Source organism: Lampris incognitus, chromosome 19, assembly GCF_029633865.1.
Source record: "Lampris incognitus isolate fLamInc1 chromosome 19, fLamInc1.hap2, whole genome shotgun sequence".
Taxonomy (NCBI): domain Eukaryota; kingdom Metazoa; phylum Chordata; class Actinopteri; order Lampriformes; family Lampridae; genus Lampris; species Lampris incognitus.
Window position 1 is genome coordinate 3,882,930 of NC_079229.1, and position 14,541 is coordinate 3,897,470.

Sequence of the window (14,541 nt, forward strand, 5' to 3'; positions counted from 1 at the left end):
TGTCATCTTGGAGGACAGAGTTCGGCCCCAGACTGTGGAGATACGGGATTGCCACTGGTTGCAGAATCTCACCTCGATATCTCTCTGCACTATCGTCTGGAAGTCAACCAGCTCCCCCACAAGCTGGGCTGGACGGCTGTTCTCCTGACCGGCCTGACCGTTCAGCACGCCATGTTGCATCTACAAGCTGAGGTTGTGTGTTTAAGGATAGGTGGCATGGTGGCACAGTGGTTAGAGCGGTCGCCTCACAGCAAGAAGGTCGTGGGTTCGAGTCCCGGGGCAGTCCAACCTTGGGGGTCGTCCCGGCCTGGTCGTCCTCTGTGTGGAGTTTGCATGTTCTCCCCGGGTCTGTGTGTGTGTGTGTGTGTGTGTGTGTGTGTGTGTGTGTGTGTGTGTGTGTGTGTGTGTGTGTGTGTGTGAATGAGGGCCTGGCGGCCTCTCCAGGGTGTCTCCCCGCCTGCCGCCCGGGGACTGCTGGGATAGGCTCCAGCATCCCGGCGGCCCTGAGAGCAGGATAAGCGGTCCGGGTGATGGATGACTGTTTAAGGATAGCGATATCGGACCGTGAGGAAGCAGCCTTTGCGTATTACTTGGTTGTTGCCATCCTTTCATCGATTCTTTGGATTTATACTACACATGAGCATCGACGTAGCAGCTTGGGCCCCAGGCGGTTAGCTCTTGTTAGCTTCTTATGCTACCATTTCTCTCACTGGGGCTGTTATGGCCATTGCTGGTATTTGTGTTAAATGCTTTATAAGGTGTGTTAAGCACAGTGAAGCTAACAGCAGTTATTGGTGCATCATTATGTCATAGTTCATTTCATTTCCACTGAAGTGCACAGTGTGTAACCATTGGGGAAACTGATGTAAACGATTGTAGGTTATTGTTAACCGCCATTGCTCGATTGATTGATTGATCGATTAGTAGGTATAGTGATGTACTTATTCTCAGGGTTAGCTCGACGTGGCACCTTGCACTGCTGTAGGCTTCCCGTTTAAACAGGGTTAAACAAGGTTTAAGCCGGTGTCATTGTTTTCTTCTTAATTTGCATATTTACCATTTGTCTCATGGCAGCTCAGAGACACCTGCTTATCTAGTCCACTCTGGTTCTGGTGGGAGAAATTCAACAGGGTTGAATATTTTGAACTGTCACTCATAATAATAATAAATCAATCTTAAATAGTGCTTTTTTTCTTATATAGCGCTGTTGTGGAAGGAGTGTATTTTCTGCTCTTTATTCTGCAAATTCATTCTCGACTCAATTTAAAATACGAAGGAAACTCGGTAAAATAAATATCTTTTGTGTTTTCAGCCGACATACGTCACTGCAGATTATTTCATTTAAGGAAAGACCGGCTTGATGCAAGCGTAAGAATAACTAGTATAAGGATGACTAAATCCTGGGGAAATACATAGTACACTGAATAATTGTGGGTGCAGTTGGGGGTACCGCGCTACTTAACTCATTCACATGGTACTTATGAATGTCTTGTTATTACTTGGCGGATACATACACACGTGTATCTTTTCTAACTGCGGTACTGTGATGGCGGTCTTGTCAATCTGGATGATGATTTGGCAAAAGTTCCTAAATTTAGTGGCAAACAGGAAGTCCAGCCAGCTCTCCAACAACAGCTGGAAACCCAGGACTCTCTTTTGTTCAATAGATGAGTGCGACTCTCGAGTACGTTTATAGCACCGGGGGGGAAGGGGGGGTCACATCTGAAACTTTGGGTTTTAGACGTTTGGAAACATTTGGACAATCCCGATACCGCTGGTGGGGTCCATAAGATGCAAACGTGAGGGAAAACTGAAAATCACTCTTTCGCCCCAGTTCTGCATCATTGCAGGTTTGAGGCTAAAAATGAAATGACACAAATTAAAATCTGAAACTTTGGCGGAGCATGTTTTTTGAAATATTAACACTGTACGAATTGGTAACAACAATACAGTTTCAAAGCGCAAATATGCGAGAAATATACATTCAACCTTACATCCAGACCACAGTTTGACAAGCTACAAATGAGCCTCGTGGACAAAACTACAAGGAGGAGCAAAACAAGTTACATCAATCTTGTTCAACCGCACATGCAAAAGGTGCATGATGGCTGTGGCCTGTCACTCCAATATTTTGTACAGTTTTGGAGAATGGCAACAAACCCATGGCCACGACCCATAAAAAAACAACCACAAGTAACCGAGTGGATTAATTCACTCCAAATATTTTCCCTTATGATCTCTACTACATATGTAAAACTCACATGCTTGAAGCTATTTATTTCACATATGTGCCCATGACAGACAGCCAAACACACACACACACACACACACACACACACACACACACACACACACACACACACACTTCTCATATGTCCTCCTGCACCGGGACCATCTTGCTGTCGAGCTCATCCTTGGGTAACGGGTCGTACTGTCTGCGATACAGCAGGCGGGTCACCAGTGTGATGATGAACATCTCAAGAATCAACAACTGTTGACTTATCACTGAGGAGAGAGGGAGGGATAACGGCGGGAGATCAGCGTGAGCGTAAGAGACGAGGAGGAGCATGAGCCACGTGATATTTCAGTAGATGGGGCGGTATAATCAAGGGAACGAATACGCTTCAGGGACTTACAGTATCCCCGTGCTTGGGAAGAGTAGGGCGGAGCGCAGCCGATTGTTCCATTCATGGCCAGGATGTTGATGATGGCTGCCTGCAGCTGAGACAGGACAAGCACCAACTGCGCACACACACACACACACACACACACACACACACACAAACACACACACACACACACACACACACACAATTTTACACTGGAAAATCCTGTAAAAATGTTATAAGAGCCCTGAGTCTGATACAGTGTTTGAAGTGGATGTTTACTTGCATCGGCTCATATAGAGCCATGCTGGTTGCTGTGCATCACGTAGCAGTGTGTAAATAGGTGTTGACCTCTTCCATTACACTAGCACATAAGTCATGTGCTGCTACGCTGTGTTTATTTGACGCGTCTCCCTCGGCATACCTGGTACATTGCGTACTTGGGGATGATCTTCAGGCTGCGCAGGGTGGTCCTCAGGTGCATAAACATGATGGCTACGGGCCACAAGGCAATGATTGTCAAGATGCCCACAAATGGGTTAATCCAGATCGCGGCACCAGTAATTTCCATCTGAAAAACAACACAATTACACCCCGGAGAGCACGAAAGAATGAGTAAAACCACGAGAGACTTGCAAGAACGGCAGACAGGTTTCATTTTGGGTGCTTGTGATCTCCTGACGTGATGAAACTCCCACCTCAACGTCAGCTAAACCCAAGGGGCATGCCAGTGTTATCCATCCAGCCATCCATTATGCAAACCGCCTACCCTGCTCTCAGGCTCGCGGGGATGCTGGAGCCTATCCCAGCAGTCACTGGGCGGCAGGCGGGGAGACACCCTGGACAGGCCAACCCTAACCCACACACACACACATTCACACCTAGGGACAGTTTAGTACGGCCGAGTCACCTGACCTACACGTCTTTGGACTGTGGGAGGAAACCGGAGCCCCCGGAGGAAACCCACACAGACACGGGGGGAACATGCAAACTCCACACAGAGGACCACCCCCAAGGTTGGACTACCCCTGGGGCTCGAACCCAGGACCTTCTTGCTGTGAGGTGACCACGCTAACCACTGCACTACCGTGCCGCCCATAGTCGTTTGTCTTGCTTGATATTATCTTGGCACCCAGCCAACTTGTGTTCAGTGCTGTTTGTGCCGGTATCCACTGCTTTTCTATTTGGATGTACACGTCCTGTCTGCTGGAGGATAATGGCACATTTGCAGGAGGAACATGCTTGAGTCGCATGAGATGCATCTCCGCTTTGATTTGTTGTAGTTGTTCAAGCCGATGAACGAAAAGGTCTGCGTTTAGGTAGAAATTATACGTGGCACCCGCAAACCCGCATTTATCCTGTAATTTAACTTTGGCTTTATTCCTGTGCAGAAATGGTGTTCATTCTGCAACCAGTTGGATTTCAGCTTCGGAACTTTGTTTCACCTGGACTGCGAAGAAGACCGTACAGACTGTAGAGGTGAATACCATAGTTGGTGTTTTACCATTACAAAGGAAAGCAAATTATTTTTTCATGGCAGTCATGCACGTCTTAATTCCATTATGCACCAGCTGAATTTAATGCCAGTAATAATACCAGTAATGCCAGCGTTATGTTCCATCCATCCATCATCCAAACCGCTTATCCTGCTCTTCTGAAAGTGTGCATGTATGACTTTCGACATGTGTGAAAACGATAAGGCGTGGCTGTCATTTAACTCACATCGGCCACGTCAAAGTTTCCGTTGGTCCACAGGACAATGGAGAGGACGGTGAAAACAATCTTCAGCAGAGCGAACTGGAAGGAGCCCAGTTTCAGCAGGAACAGTGAGCGCCTGTGGTTCACACAGAGGAAAGACAATATTAAATGATGTCCAATGACGACACAAAGAACGGAGATAGCCACCATTGAGGTTTCCACTTCTGGTGCTTAGCTCGCATCAAAAACAGTGTCACAGATATGGCAGAGCCATGATAAGAGTAATGAAAATAATAACCTCTTCATTGGCTCCACAGCCCAAGGGTGGATTTATACCGACATGAACATGCGGTGTAATGGAAAAATACAAAGGTTACAGCAGAACCTGTATAAGCTGGTGTTTTCCCATTACAGCGGTAATAACTCTTAATACTACACGTCGTTTCAGTCTGGGTTGGATGAGACATGGTTCGGCACATTATGATCCTCGAACATTGTTTTTCTAAAAAAAACTTGGGACCTTCAGACTGCTTCGAATCTGACCCAATTCCCGCTATTTTCTCAAATGTGACACGTTCGAATGAACACACAAACAAAAAAACAATGCAAATCAAAAATGCATTCTCGTAATCCCATCTCTGGCCGTTTTTAAAATGCTGCCTTAGATCAGATAAATATCTGTGGCCATGCAAGTCGACTCTGTATAGCGAAGTTGGAGTTTAAGCTCATTTTGCATTGCTCTCTGTGGCACGGATCGGCAGGACGGGCAGGCTTGTATCAGCACGTCAGCTTGTCTTCCATCGAGCCATCGCTGTTGGTTGAATGAGGTCAGAGAAGATGCCGTTATCACGTGTAGGGTGCAAGTGGGTGCACGATTATGGCAAAAATCACTGTTTAGACATTGTTCAGGGAGGCGCCTCTATTCAACCAAAACCCAAGGCAGGGCCACCCATAAGGGGGGGAGAAGGGGGGAACTTTCTAGGGCCCAGCCGCCAGGGGGGGCCATGGAGGCCAGCAATAAATCAAGTTCATCCTAAATATAAGCAATGATAATGGCAAGACTTGCTATCGAGTGTAAACTTGCTAAACTGGTGGACTTTAAAGACATTATAAAGGACTTTGCATCCAGCCAATTACCCCACTCTTCCGAGCCGTCCTGGTCGCTGCTCCACCCCCTCTGCCGATCCGGGGAGGGCTGCAGACTACCACATGCCTCCTCCCATACACGTGGAGTCACCAGCCGCTTCTTTACACCTGACCGTGAGGAGTTTCACCAGGGGGACGTAGCACGAGGGAGGACCACGCTATTACCCCCAGTTCCCCCTCCCCCCCCCCGAACAGGCGCCCCGATAGATCAGAGGAGGCGCTAGTGCAATGACCAGGACACATACCCACATCCGGCTTCCCACTGCAGACACAGCCAAGTGTGTCGGTAGGGACGCCCGACCAAGCCGGAGGTAACACGGGGATTCGAACCTCCGATCCCTGTGTTGATAGGCAACGGAATAGACCACCATGCTCAACGCCCCAACTTTTGGTGCGTTTAAGTGTGACAGAGAGTTCTGTTATGGTGTGTGTGTGTGTGTGTGTGTGTGTGTGTGTGTGTGTGTGTGTGTGTGTGTCAGTTTCCAGGTGTTAAGTAGGAGAGAGAGAGAGAATGCGTATGCATTGCTATTAGTAAAGCAGAGTTTGAGGGGGGCATTCATTGGGCCTTTGCAGGGGCCCAGCCGTTGTGGGCCTGCTCGAGGGCATATATCACAATGGACCAGCGCTTCAAAAAATAACAAGTGAAAAGACTGAGTGCAGTCACAAAACATGAATTGGTGAGTCATTTCAGGATGGATGTCTGTACATGCAGATCAGATACGGGTCACATTAAAAAAAATGAGAGCAATGAAAACATGTATTGTAATCAGCTTTTAACATGAAGGGTCCGCAGTCTGAACATAGCCTATGATGCTATCGAAAATAAACAGGCCTTGGATCATTGAGTAGAAATCAATGTATACTTAAAGTACGACTCAAACTGTGATAACGGTGTGAAAAGTGCAGGTTTGCTCGGGACGTTTGTGCAGATTCCCGGTGGCGCAGGGGAAATGCTTGTCAGACTGACCAAACTGTACCAGTTGCTGAACCACAGCTTTGCAAAATAACTACATCTTTGTGTTGTTCCCTCAAGTCAAGAGTTGTGTGGTGCCTACAAACACAACGTCCAGGTTTAACAAACAACTTTTTTTTTAAACCACAAAGAAAAGGTACATTTCAAACTTGACACAGGGGTCATTGAAGAGTTTGAGCCAGTAGGGAGTACGAAAAGCGAGTTGTGTACATTGAACTTTCAAACACATCGTGGCCTTCCTGTGCGATGACTGACCAGGGGTGCATTGAACCTATGCACGCCGAGAAAAAGCCCATTTCTCCGCGTTGCATCATAACACGGCAGGTCGTATGCAACATTCAAGTCATATCTAACATGACTGACCCGCACATTTATTGATTGTCTGTAGCCTGAACGTGTCTTCTACCCTAGAAGCAAGCTAGCAGTCGAAGTTCTCCTCCACTTTATCTGCAAGAGTTACTTCTGCAGGATCGTTCACACTTTTTTTTCCCTTATGGATCCCCCCCCCCCCCTTGTTCTCCCCAATTGTATCTGGCCAATTACTCCACTCTTCCGAGCTGTCCCGGTCTCTGCTCCACCCCATATGCTGATCCAGGGAGGGCTGCAGACTACCACATGCCTCCTCTGACACATGTGGAGTCGCCAGCCGCTTCTTTTCAGCTGACATTGAGTGAGTTTCGCCAGGGGGACGTAGCAAGTGGGAGGCTCACATTATCCCCCCCCCCCCCGAATAGGCACCCCGACCAACCAGAGGAGGCGCTAGTGCAGCGACCAGGACACATATCCACATCCGGTTTCCCACCCGCAGACACGGCCAATTGTGTCTGTAGGGACGCCCGACCAAGCCGGAGGTAACACGGGGATTCGAACCGGTGATCCCCGTGTTGGTAGGCAACGGAATAGACCGCCACGCCACCCGGACGCCCTCGTTCACACTTTCTCATTAGGATTCCTCCACACTGCTCACTCAGTATTGAAGCAAATATGCAAAAATGGGTAGTAGTTTTGAGGCTGTCGACCTTGCTCTCTATTTTATGAACGACAGCCCCCCCCCCCCACTACTGTACCGTGTGATAGCCACGTGTGGCAGGCAGGGGCAGCAGCAGCAGCAGGGCCCCGTGCTGATCCTCAACTTGTGTTTCCCCGCCCGTCGCAGGAACGCCTCATCGCCGCCCACCTCCTCCAGCATCAGGATCAGGAACTTGAACACCACGATGGCGAAGTAGCTGTGGCCGAAACGGACGGATCGGTGAAGGCGAAGGGACGTTGGGTGTTTGGGGATGGGGGGGGGGGTTGAATCACAGCGGTATTGAGACAGAGAGAAGAGAAGAAGGGAGGAGAAGAAACAAATGGAAGGAGAGAGAAGGGTGGAGAGATTAAAAGAAAATAATGGAGGGAGTTGAGTGTGAGAGGAAATGCGTGGGGTGAGAATACCAAACACGTTGTAAGTAGAGACAAAGAGAGCTATGACTTTTCCCCACAATGATATTACTGTTCCCAGCACCGCTCACGCCATGTTTCACAGTATAGATTTTCTTGCCCTCTGCTCTGTCGTTACAGGGCCTCCGGACTAAAACAATACACAGCACAGTGAGGATCATGAAGAGAGAGAGAGAGAGAGAGAGAGAGAGAGAGAGAGCGATGAAGGTGGAGCGGGACCCACCAGGCAGAGGTCATGTCAGTAAACATGGTGGCTCTGGGAACCCACATCCCCATACACGACATGGTGCCTATCACCTGAGAGTGAGAGAGAGAGAGAGAGAGAGAGAGAGAGAGAATAAGTTAATGAATGTCCATATTTTTCTTGTTACTTTGGAGCCATCCAGTGTGCATTGTAACGAGGAATAGGCTAGCTGATTGAAGGGATTTAAAAAAAAACCCCACTAATTAGGAGCCCATCTCTGGGCGAATTATGCATTAATGAAGAAATCTAACAGGTGGCACTTCAGATGTCTTCATCCTTAAAACCTGCCCTGCTGTGGTGTAGTCTTACCGGTGCGGCCCCATTGACCCATATGATGATGCTCTTCTTGTTTGAGGGCACCTTCCGATAGATGTAGACACACTCCTCTATGTAGACCAGCACGGACACGGCTGCCATGAAGGTCAGCATAGAGTACAGGATGATCCCAAAGACGTCCAACTCTGGAGGGGAGAGAGGGGGACAAAACGCAACGCGTCATCAACAGCCGTGTCTTTTAAAGAGGGTATAATCCCGTACGGTAACGTCTTGTTCGGCTGTTTGAGCAGCTGCTTTGTGTTACGGAGACCCACAATCCACAAACGTACCCGAGTGCGTCTCGTCCTGAGGAGAAACTGCTTGTTCCGGGCCAGCGAGCCGTTAAAATATAGTTGCACTTGTGGATTGAATTCGAGTGTGTTTTACTCCGTCTCCACCCTATTATGCTTTTTTTTTTTTTGTTTAACCGGCTCTGGCTATTTTATCCCACGACAGTTTTCACCTTTTAATATTTCTTTTCTCAAAATCCCTTTTTCAACTGGTTAATTCATTTTTGACCTTATTCTGCATCTTTTTATGTCTTGTGTAAAGCACCTTGAGTTGCGACTGTGCATGAAATGTGCCATAAACTTTTTTGTGTAACGCGGCAAAAATAAAAATTGGGATAACTAACTGCTCCATGATCACAAGAGAAAAAGAAACGCACGACGCCGTTCCTCAAGAAAGGAGGCGAAAAATAAGGGGACGTTTCTAAAGCCTGGCCAGAGTAAAGGGCAAGAGTGTAAGGGCGAGTTAAGGCCCCTGGTTGGAATAAGAGGCGGTAGGGGGGTAAAGGTTATCCAAAGAAAACACATGTTTACTCTTGAAAGAGACGTTAAAGGGACCCGTGTTATGAGAGCTGGGTGCTGAGTCATACAACGCCGTTATGGTGGCTAATGTTTGCCCGCCATGGGAAACTGTCAGGGGCCCCCACGCCACGGACCCCACAAGACGCAGACGATAGGGGCGGCTGGTCTCTGAAATGTGCGCCGTCCTGCAGGAGAACCACTGCAGTGCAAAAGCGGAGTCGGTCAACCAAAACCAGGCCTGTGCCGCTAGCAAGCACGGAGGTAACTCGACGAGTTAACGGAGAACAAACAAACACACAAACAAACAAAACAGCACTTTCTGGAGTGCAATTTGTGCGCGTGGTTGGGCACAGGTGAGAGAGAGAGAGGGAGGGAGGGAGAGGAAGAGAGAGGGGGAGAGAGAGAGGGAGAGACAGAGAGGGAGAGACAGAGAGGGAGGGAGAGACAGAGAGAGGGAGAGACCTTTGACCTTTAACCAAGCCTTTAATGTTCCAATTCTTCAGTCACATCAAGATAACATCAACACAAAAACTCATATACATAGTGGAAAAACACAACAATCACCATACACAGCAAAAACAAAAGGATACAGACCTTCCCCCTAGTTCCCCTTTTTTCAAAGATTAAGAATAAGCACTTGGTCTTCCACTGCGCACAGCACATCCCCATGTCCCCACATAGAAATAAATCCTTCTAGGTTTGAACTAAGCCTGAAAAACCGGAACTCTATTTTCAGCCGAGCAGCCACTAGACCCCTGAACATGAGCATGGCGTCTGTGGACCCTGTGCCTTTCATCTTGTTCCATCTGCTAAGCTAAATGCTCATTTTTGCCTGTCCTATCAAAAAATTAACCAAGGTGATACGTCTGCACTGTGCTGCCATGTACCTCGGACCAAAGACAAACAGGCTGTCCGCAAGAACCTCTCCTAAACCTCTGAGCCACCGCTGCAGTACAGAGAAAAGAGGGCCCAACCTGGGACATCTAAGCCATAAGTGCTGTAGGGTTTCCTCATCATCGCAGAAAGAGCATTGACTCCCTACCCTAGGATCAAAGCGTGCCACATGTCTGTTCGTAGCCACAGCCCCGTGTACCACCCTCCACTGTAGATCCGCAGTGCATTTCTCAATGGGGTGTTTGTACAGGGACCTCCAGCTGCCCCTGGGGGATGGGCCTGGTGTCAACAAACTCAACCACCTCGACTCCTGCACGCCAGCTAGTGATGTTCTGTTGGGAACCTTTACAGTGACTGCGTACAAGGCCTTCTGTGACGTGCTTGAGAGGTCATGTAGTTCTGGCGTTTTGAAGGACAGAATGGCCCCCTTCACTTCTTCCTGCTCCTCCACTGCCGCACGGACTGACAAAGATGGAAAGACAGGCAGCATAGCTGGCTGATCCTCTCCACACTCCGCTCCTTGTGCCTCTCTGAAGAAGCCAGGAAGTGCACTGATCACTTCTCCCAACAACCTCTCCATCAAACGAAGAGATTTAAAGCCAGTCTCTTGGCTCAAAATGCCCACCGTCTTCCACTGTCCTCCTGATCTGAGACACGCTAATTTCGTAAGTCCAGCTCTTATGAGGGATCTCTGTACACTTACAGAGCTGAGCATCCTGCAGTGTATCAATGGGTTATGGAACAGTGGTTCCTCCCCTACACTGCCATAGAGTTGGGAGTAGTCCCTCTTGGTGCGCAAGACCATTCCCCAAGCGCGGATAACAGATTGATAGAAGGGTGTTGTCATGAAATCCATGCCAGCCAGGTCCAGAAGGAACAGGTGCTTGTCATAGTTCAGGTTCATGACCCTCCGAAGCAGCACAGATGCTGTTTCACTCCAAAGTCGCTGGTCATGGTATAAAAGGCGCTGCACAGTTTGAAGGCGAAAGGCCATGATGCGACTGCAGAGGTCAATCGGGCCCTGGCCTCCTTCTAGCACTGGTAGGAACAGTACAGCAGACTTGGTCCAGTGAAAGCCTCCCCAGAAGAAGTCCACCAGCGTCTTCTGTACTTCCCGTATGAGCGTGTCCGGAGGTTCTACAACTGTAAACCGGTGCCAGAACATCGAGGCAATCAAGTTGTTAACAATCAAGACTCTCCCCCTATAGGACAACTGAGGCTGGATTCAAGTCCATCTAGACAATCGGGCACTGACCTTCTCGGTTAAACCCTCCCAGTTTTTGCTCAGGAAGCGGTCACTGCCTAGAAAGACACCTAGGCATTTTATCCCTTCTGTATTCCACTGCAGCCCCGCTGGTAATGTCGGCTTTTCTCTATTGTTCCACTCCCCCAGCAAGAGACCCTCGGATTTTGACCAATTGACTTGCAGAGGAAGCTTGTTCGTATAAGGCCAATTTCTGCTTGAGAAATTGTACATCGTTTTGGGTTGTTATGAAAACCGTGACATCATCAGCGTATGCTGATAAGCTAACTGCAGTGGTGATCTTCCCTGAAAAGGTTAGCCCTGGGAGCCCCTGCCTGAGCTGAAATAAAAGTGGTTCAATGGCCAGGGAGTACAGCATCCCAGATAAGGGACAACCCTGTCTTATCCCCCTCTTAACAGAGACAGGTCGGCTGAGTCCACCTCCTACCTTCAACAGAACACTGTCTCCGGAATACAACAACTTGATCCAGTTAACAAATTTATCCCCAAAACCAAAACCTTTAAGTGTTTTGAACAGATAGCAATGATCTATCCTGTCAAAAGCCTTCTCTTGATCTAAGAAAAGCAGGCCAACATCCAGCTCCTGGAGCTTAGATATGGCAATAATGTCACGTATCAAAAAAAGATTATCCTTAATTGTACGGTCAGGAACACAGTACGTCTGGCTGTAATGTACAACCGTGTCCATACACCGTTTGAGTCTATTTGAAAAACATTTTGCAATGATCTTATAGTCAGTACACAACAATGAAACTGGCCTCCAGTTTTTCAGTAGGCCAAGATCTCCCTTTTTTGGTAGCAGTGTCAGGACAGCCCGTCTACAACTCAAAGGTAGAGTTCCAGAGTTCAAACATTCTTTAAAAACATCGTGTAAGTCTCGTCCAATTTGAGTCCAAAACGTCTTGTAGAACTCTGAAGGAAGTCCATCAACTCCAGAGGCTTTGCCACAGCTGAGCTGCTGAACCGCCACAGACATCTCATCAAAGGAGATGGGGGACTCCAGCGAAGTCACCTGTGTTTCACCCAGCTGAGGCAGTCCCTCCAGTATCTCCCCCACACAGCCAGAGTCACAGGTCTCCGCACTGAACAGGCTGCTGTAGAAGTCTATGGCCAACTTCCTCATCTCTGATGGATCAGTTGTAATTGCCCCACTGGGAAGTGTGAGGTGCATCATCACATTGTTCTTTCTAATTTTCCTCTCGAGTTTAAAGAAAAAAGAAGTTGGAGCATCTATGTCTTTGATGGTGGCAAGTCGGGTCCTGATTAAAGCCCCCTTTGCTCTCTCATGTAGGAACCTACCTAAAGCCTTCCTCCTACTTTCCCAAGTGCTGCTGTTACCATCATGTCCAATAATTACTTCGCCTTCTAATATCCTAATTTCTCTCTCTAATTCATCAAGACAAAGTTTCTCCACACCGAGAGTGTGTTGTTTGTATTGCTGACATAAAATCCTAATTTGTGTTTTTCCTACCTCCCACCATCGAGCTAAGCTCTCAAAATCCTTCCTCCTCAGCCTCCAATGACTCCAGAAGTCAGAGAAGAACTGGCAGAAGGCTTTATCCTGCGTTAGCCGCACATCGAAGTGCCAGTGGGAACAGTGTCGAAATTGAACTTGTAAAGAAAAATCTACCACTACTAAATGGTGATCTGAAAATCCCACAGGTGATATCGTGGACTTAATCAACCTGTTGTTGTATGTTTGATTGAGGTAAATCCTGTCCAACCTGGCTGCCCTCACACTACCCTCCGCAGCTTTTACCCATGTGTACTGCCTAGCTGTTGGATTAAGTGTCCTCCAAACATCTGTAAGGTCGTTTTCTGCGACCACAGTGGACAGAAAAGAAGCTGACGGTGGATGGGGCTCTTCTGAGTTTCTGTCAAGTGTAGGGTGTGTAGTGCAATTTCAGTCTCCTCCCACCACTATGATTGAGCCACTATTAAATTGTGTGAGTTTATCCCTCAGTTTGCTAAACAATCTCAAGCGATCAGTGCCTGTATTATAAACATACACATTTATAAACACAAAAGGTATTTCTCGGCTTGTTGCCTGGACTACCTGGATACTGCCCTGCTCCACTTCACATGTCAAAACATGTGTTAAAAGGAGGCGCTGTGAGAAGAGAACAGCTACACCTGCACAAAGTTGGTACCATGGCTCAAAAAAGCCTGGCCTGCCCAACTCATTCCCCACTCTATCTCGTTGTCTGCAGAGCTGTGTGTTTCCTGTAGGGGGAGCACGTCTATGTTCTTAGCTCTAATCAGCTCAGCTACCACACCTCGCTTAACTCTATCCCGTCCTCCGTTAATATTTAGACTCCCTACTCGCAAACCGTCCATTAAAAGAAGAGAGAAAAGGAAGGATAAGACAGTGAAACCTTTCCAAGAGAGAAAAATACCTTTTGTGTATCACATATATTTCAGTTTTGTACATGTAAAGAAACCTTCCCTCGCTTTTCTTTCCTGAGTTTAGTCAGAATCTTCTTCAGACGGAACCTCCTCTGCTTACTGAGCTCTTCATATCCAGCTGTTTTTCTAATTTTCATAACAGAACTAACAAACCTGTCCACATCCGAGAAGAAATTCGTTACATCCACAGACTGTCTGCCATAGGTTTCGTCAAGGAAATCATTAATCTCTTTCAATGAGTATGACTGCTCATCACCTTGCGACACAATATCAGCAAACTGAGATAGGCTATCATCCTCTAACATGTCCTCATCTTCATTTCCAGCGTCTTCACAGGGTGACTCACCTGTTGCAGAGACCTGACTCTCAGCCTCGGCTGGGTGACTGTCTCCCGCTGGTTCTGTCTGTCCTCTGTCTCTGCATACATCCGCATCCTGTGCTTCAGTACCACTCAGATTACCATCATTTACAGTATTGCTGTCCTGCTCAGTTGGTACATTTCCCTCCATACCAGGTTGCGGATCACCGGCTGCGGTATCTCCTGCCGCCCTCAGCGGCGCCTCCTGGCGGCGGCTCGCCTGTACTGCTGCCCGCTGTGGGCTCCCTGTGCGGGCAGGATGAGCGTTTGTGGTCGACGTCGCCGCACTCAAAGCACTTCATGCTGCCAGAACTCGCGTACAAAGTGTAGAAGCCGTGTTCGTATTTGACCTTAAATGACACTTGTAGAGGTTCTGAAGGATCATTCA

The 14,541-nt window shown here is 48.0% G+C and overlaps 1 protein-coding gene across 2 annotated transcripts in view; it reads right to left on the minus strand.

The window, feature by feature from the left end:
• Positions 1-1,893: 1,893 nt before the first annotated feature.
• The window catches only part of slc51a (solute carrier family 51 subunit alpha), a 17,899-nt gene continuing 5,251 nt past the window's right edge, over positions 1,894-14,541 (minus strand). The window contains exons 2-9 of one of the 2 annotated variants that reach the window (XM_056299653.1): positions 8,417-8,568; positions 8,087-8,160; positions 7,491-7,649; positions 4,329-4,440; positions 3,031-3,177; positions 2,637-2,742; positions 2,342-2,505; positions 1,894-2,309 (exon numbers count right to left, since the gene is read on the minus strand). In XM_056299653.1, the coding sequence (XP_056155628.1) occupies positions 2,369-2,505; positions 2,637-2,742; positions 3,031-3,177; positions 4,329-4,440; positions 7,491-7,649; positions 8,087-8,160; positions 8,417-8,568 (887 nt within the window). In that variant the 3' untranslated portion in view covers positions 1,894-2,309; positions 2,342-2,368. Of the gene's footprint in view, positions 2,506-2,636; positions 2,743-3,030; positions 3,178-4,328; positions 4,441-7,490; positions 7,650-8,086; positions 8,161-8,416; positions 8,569-14,541 lie in introns of both variants that reach the window. The other variant, XM_056299652.1, reaches the window with a different exon arrangement.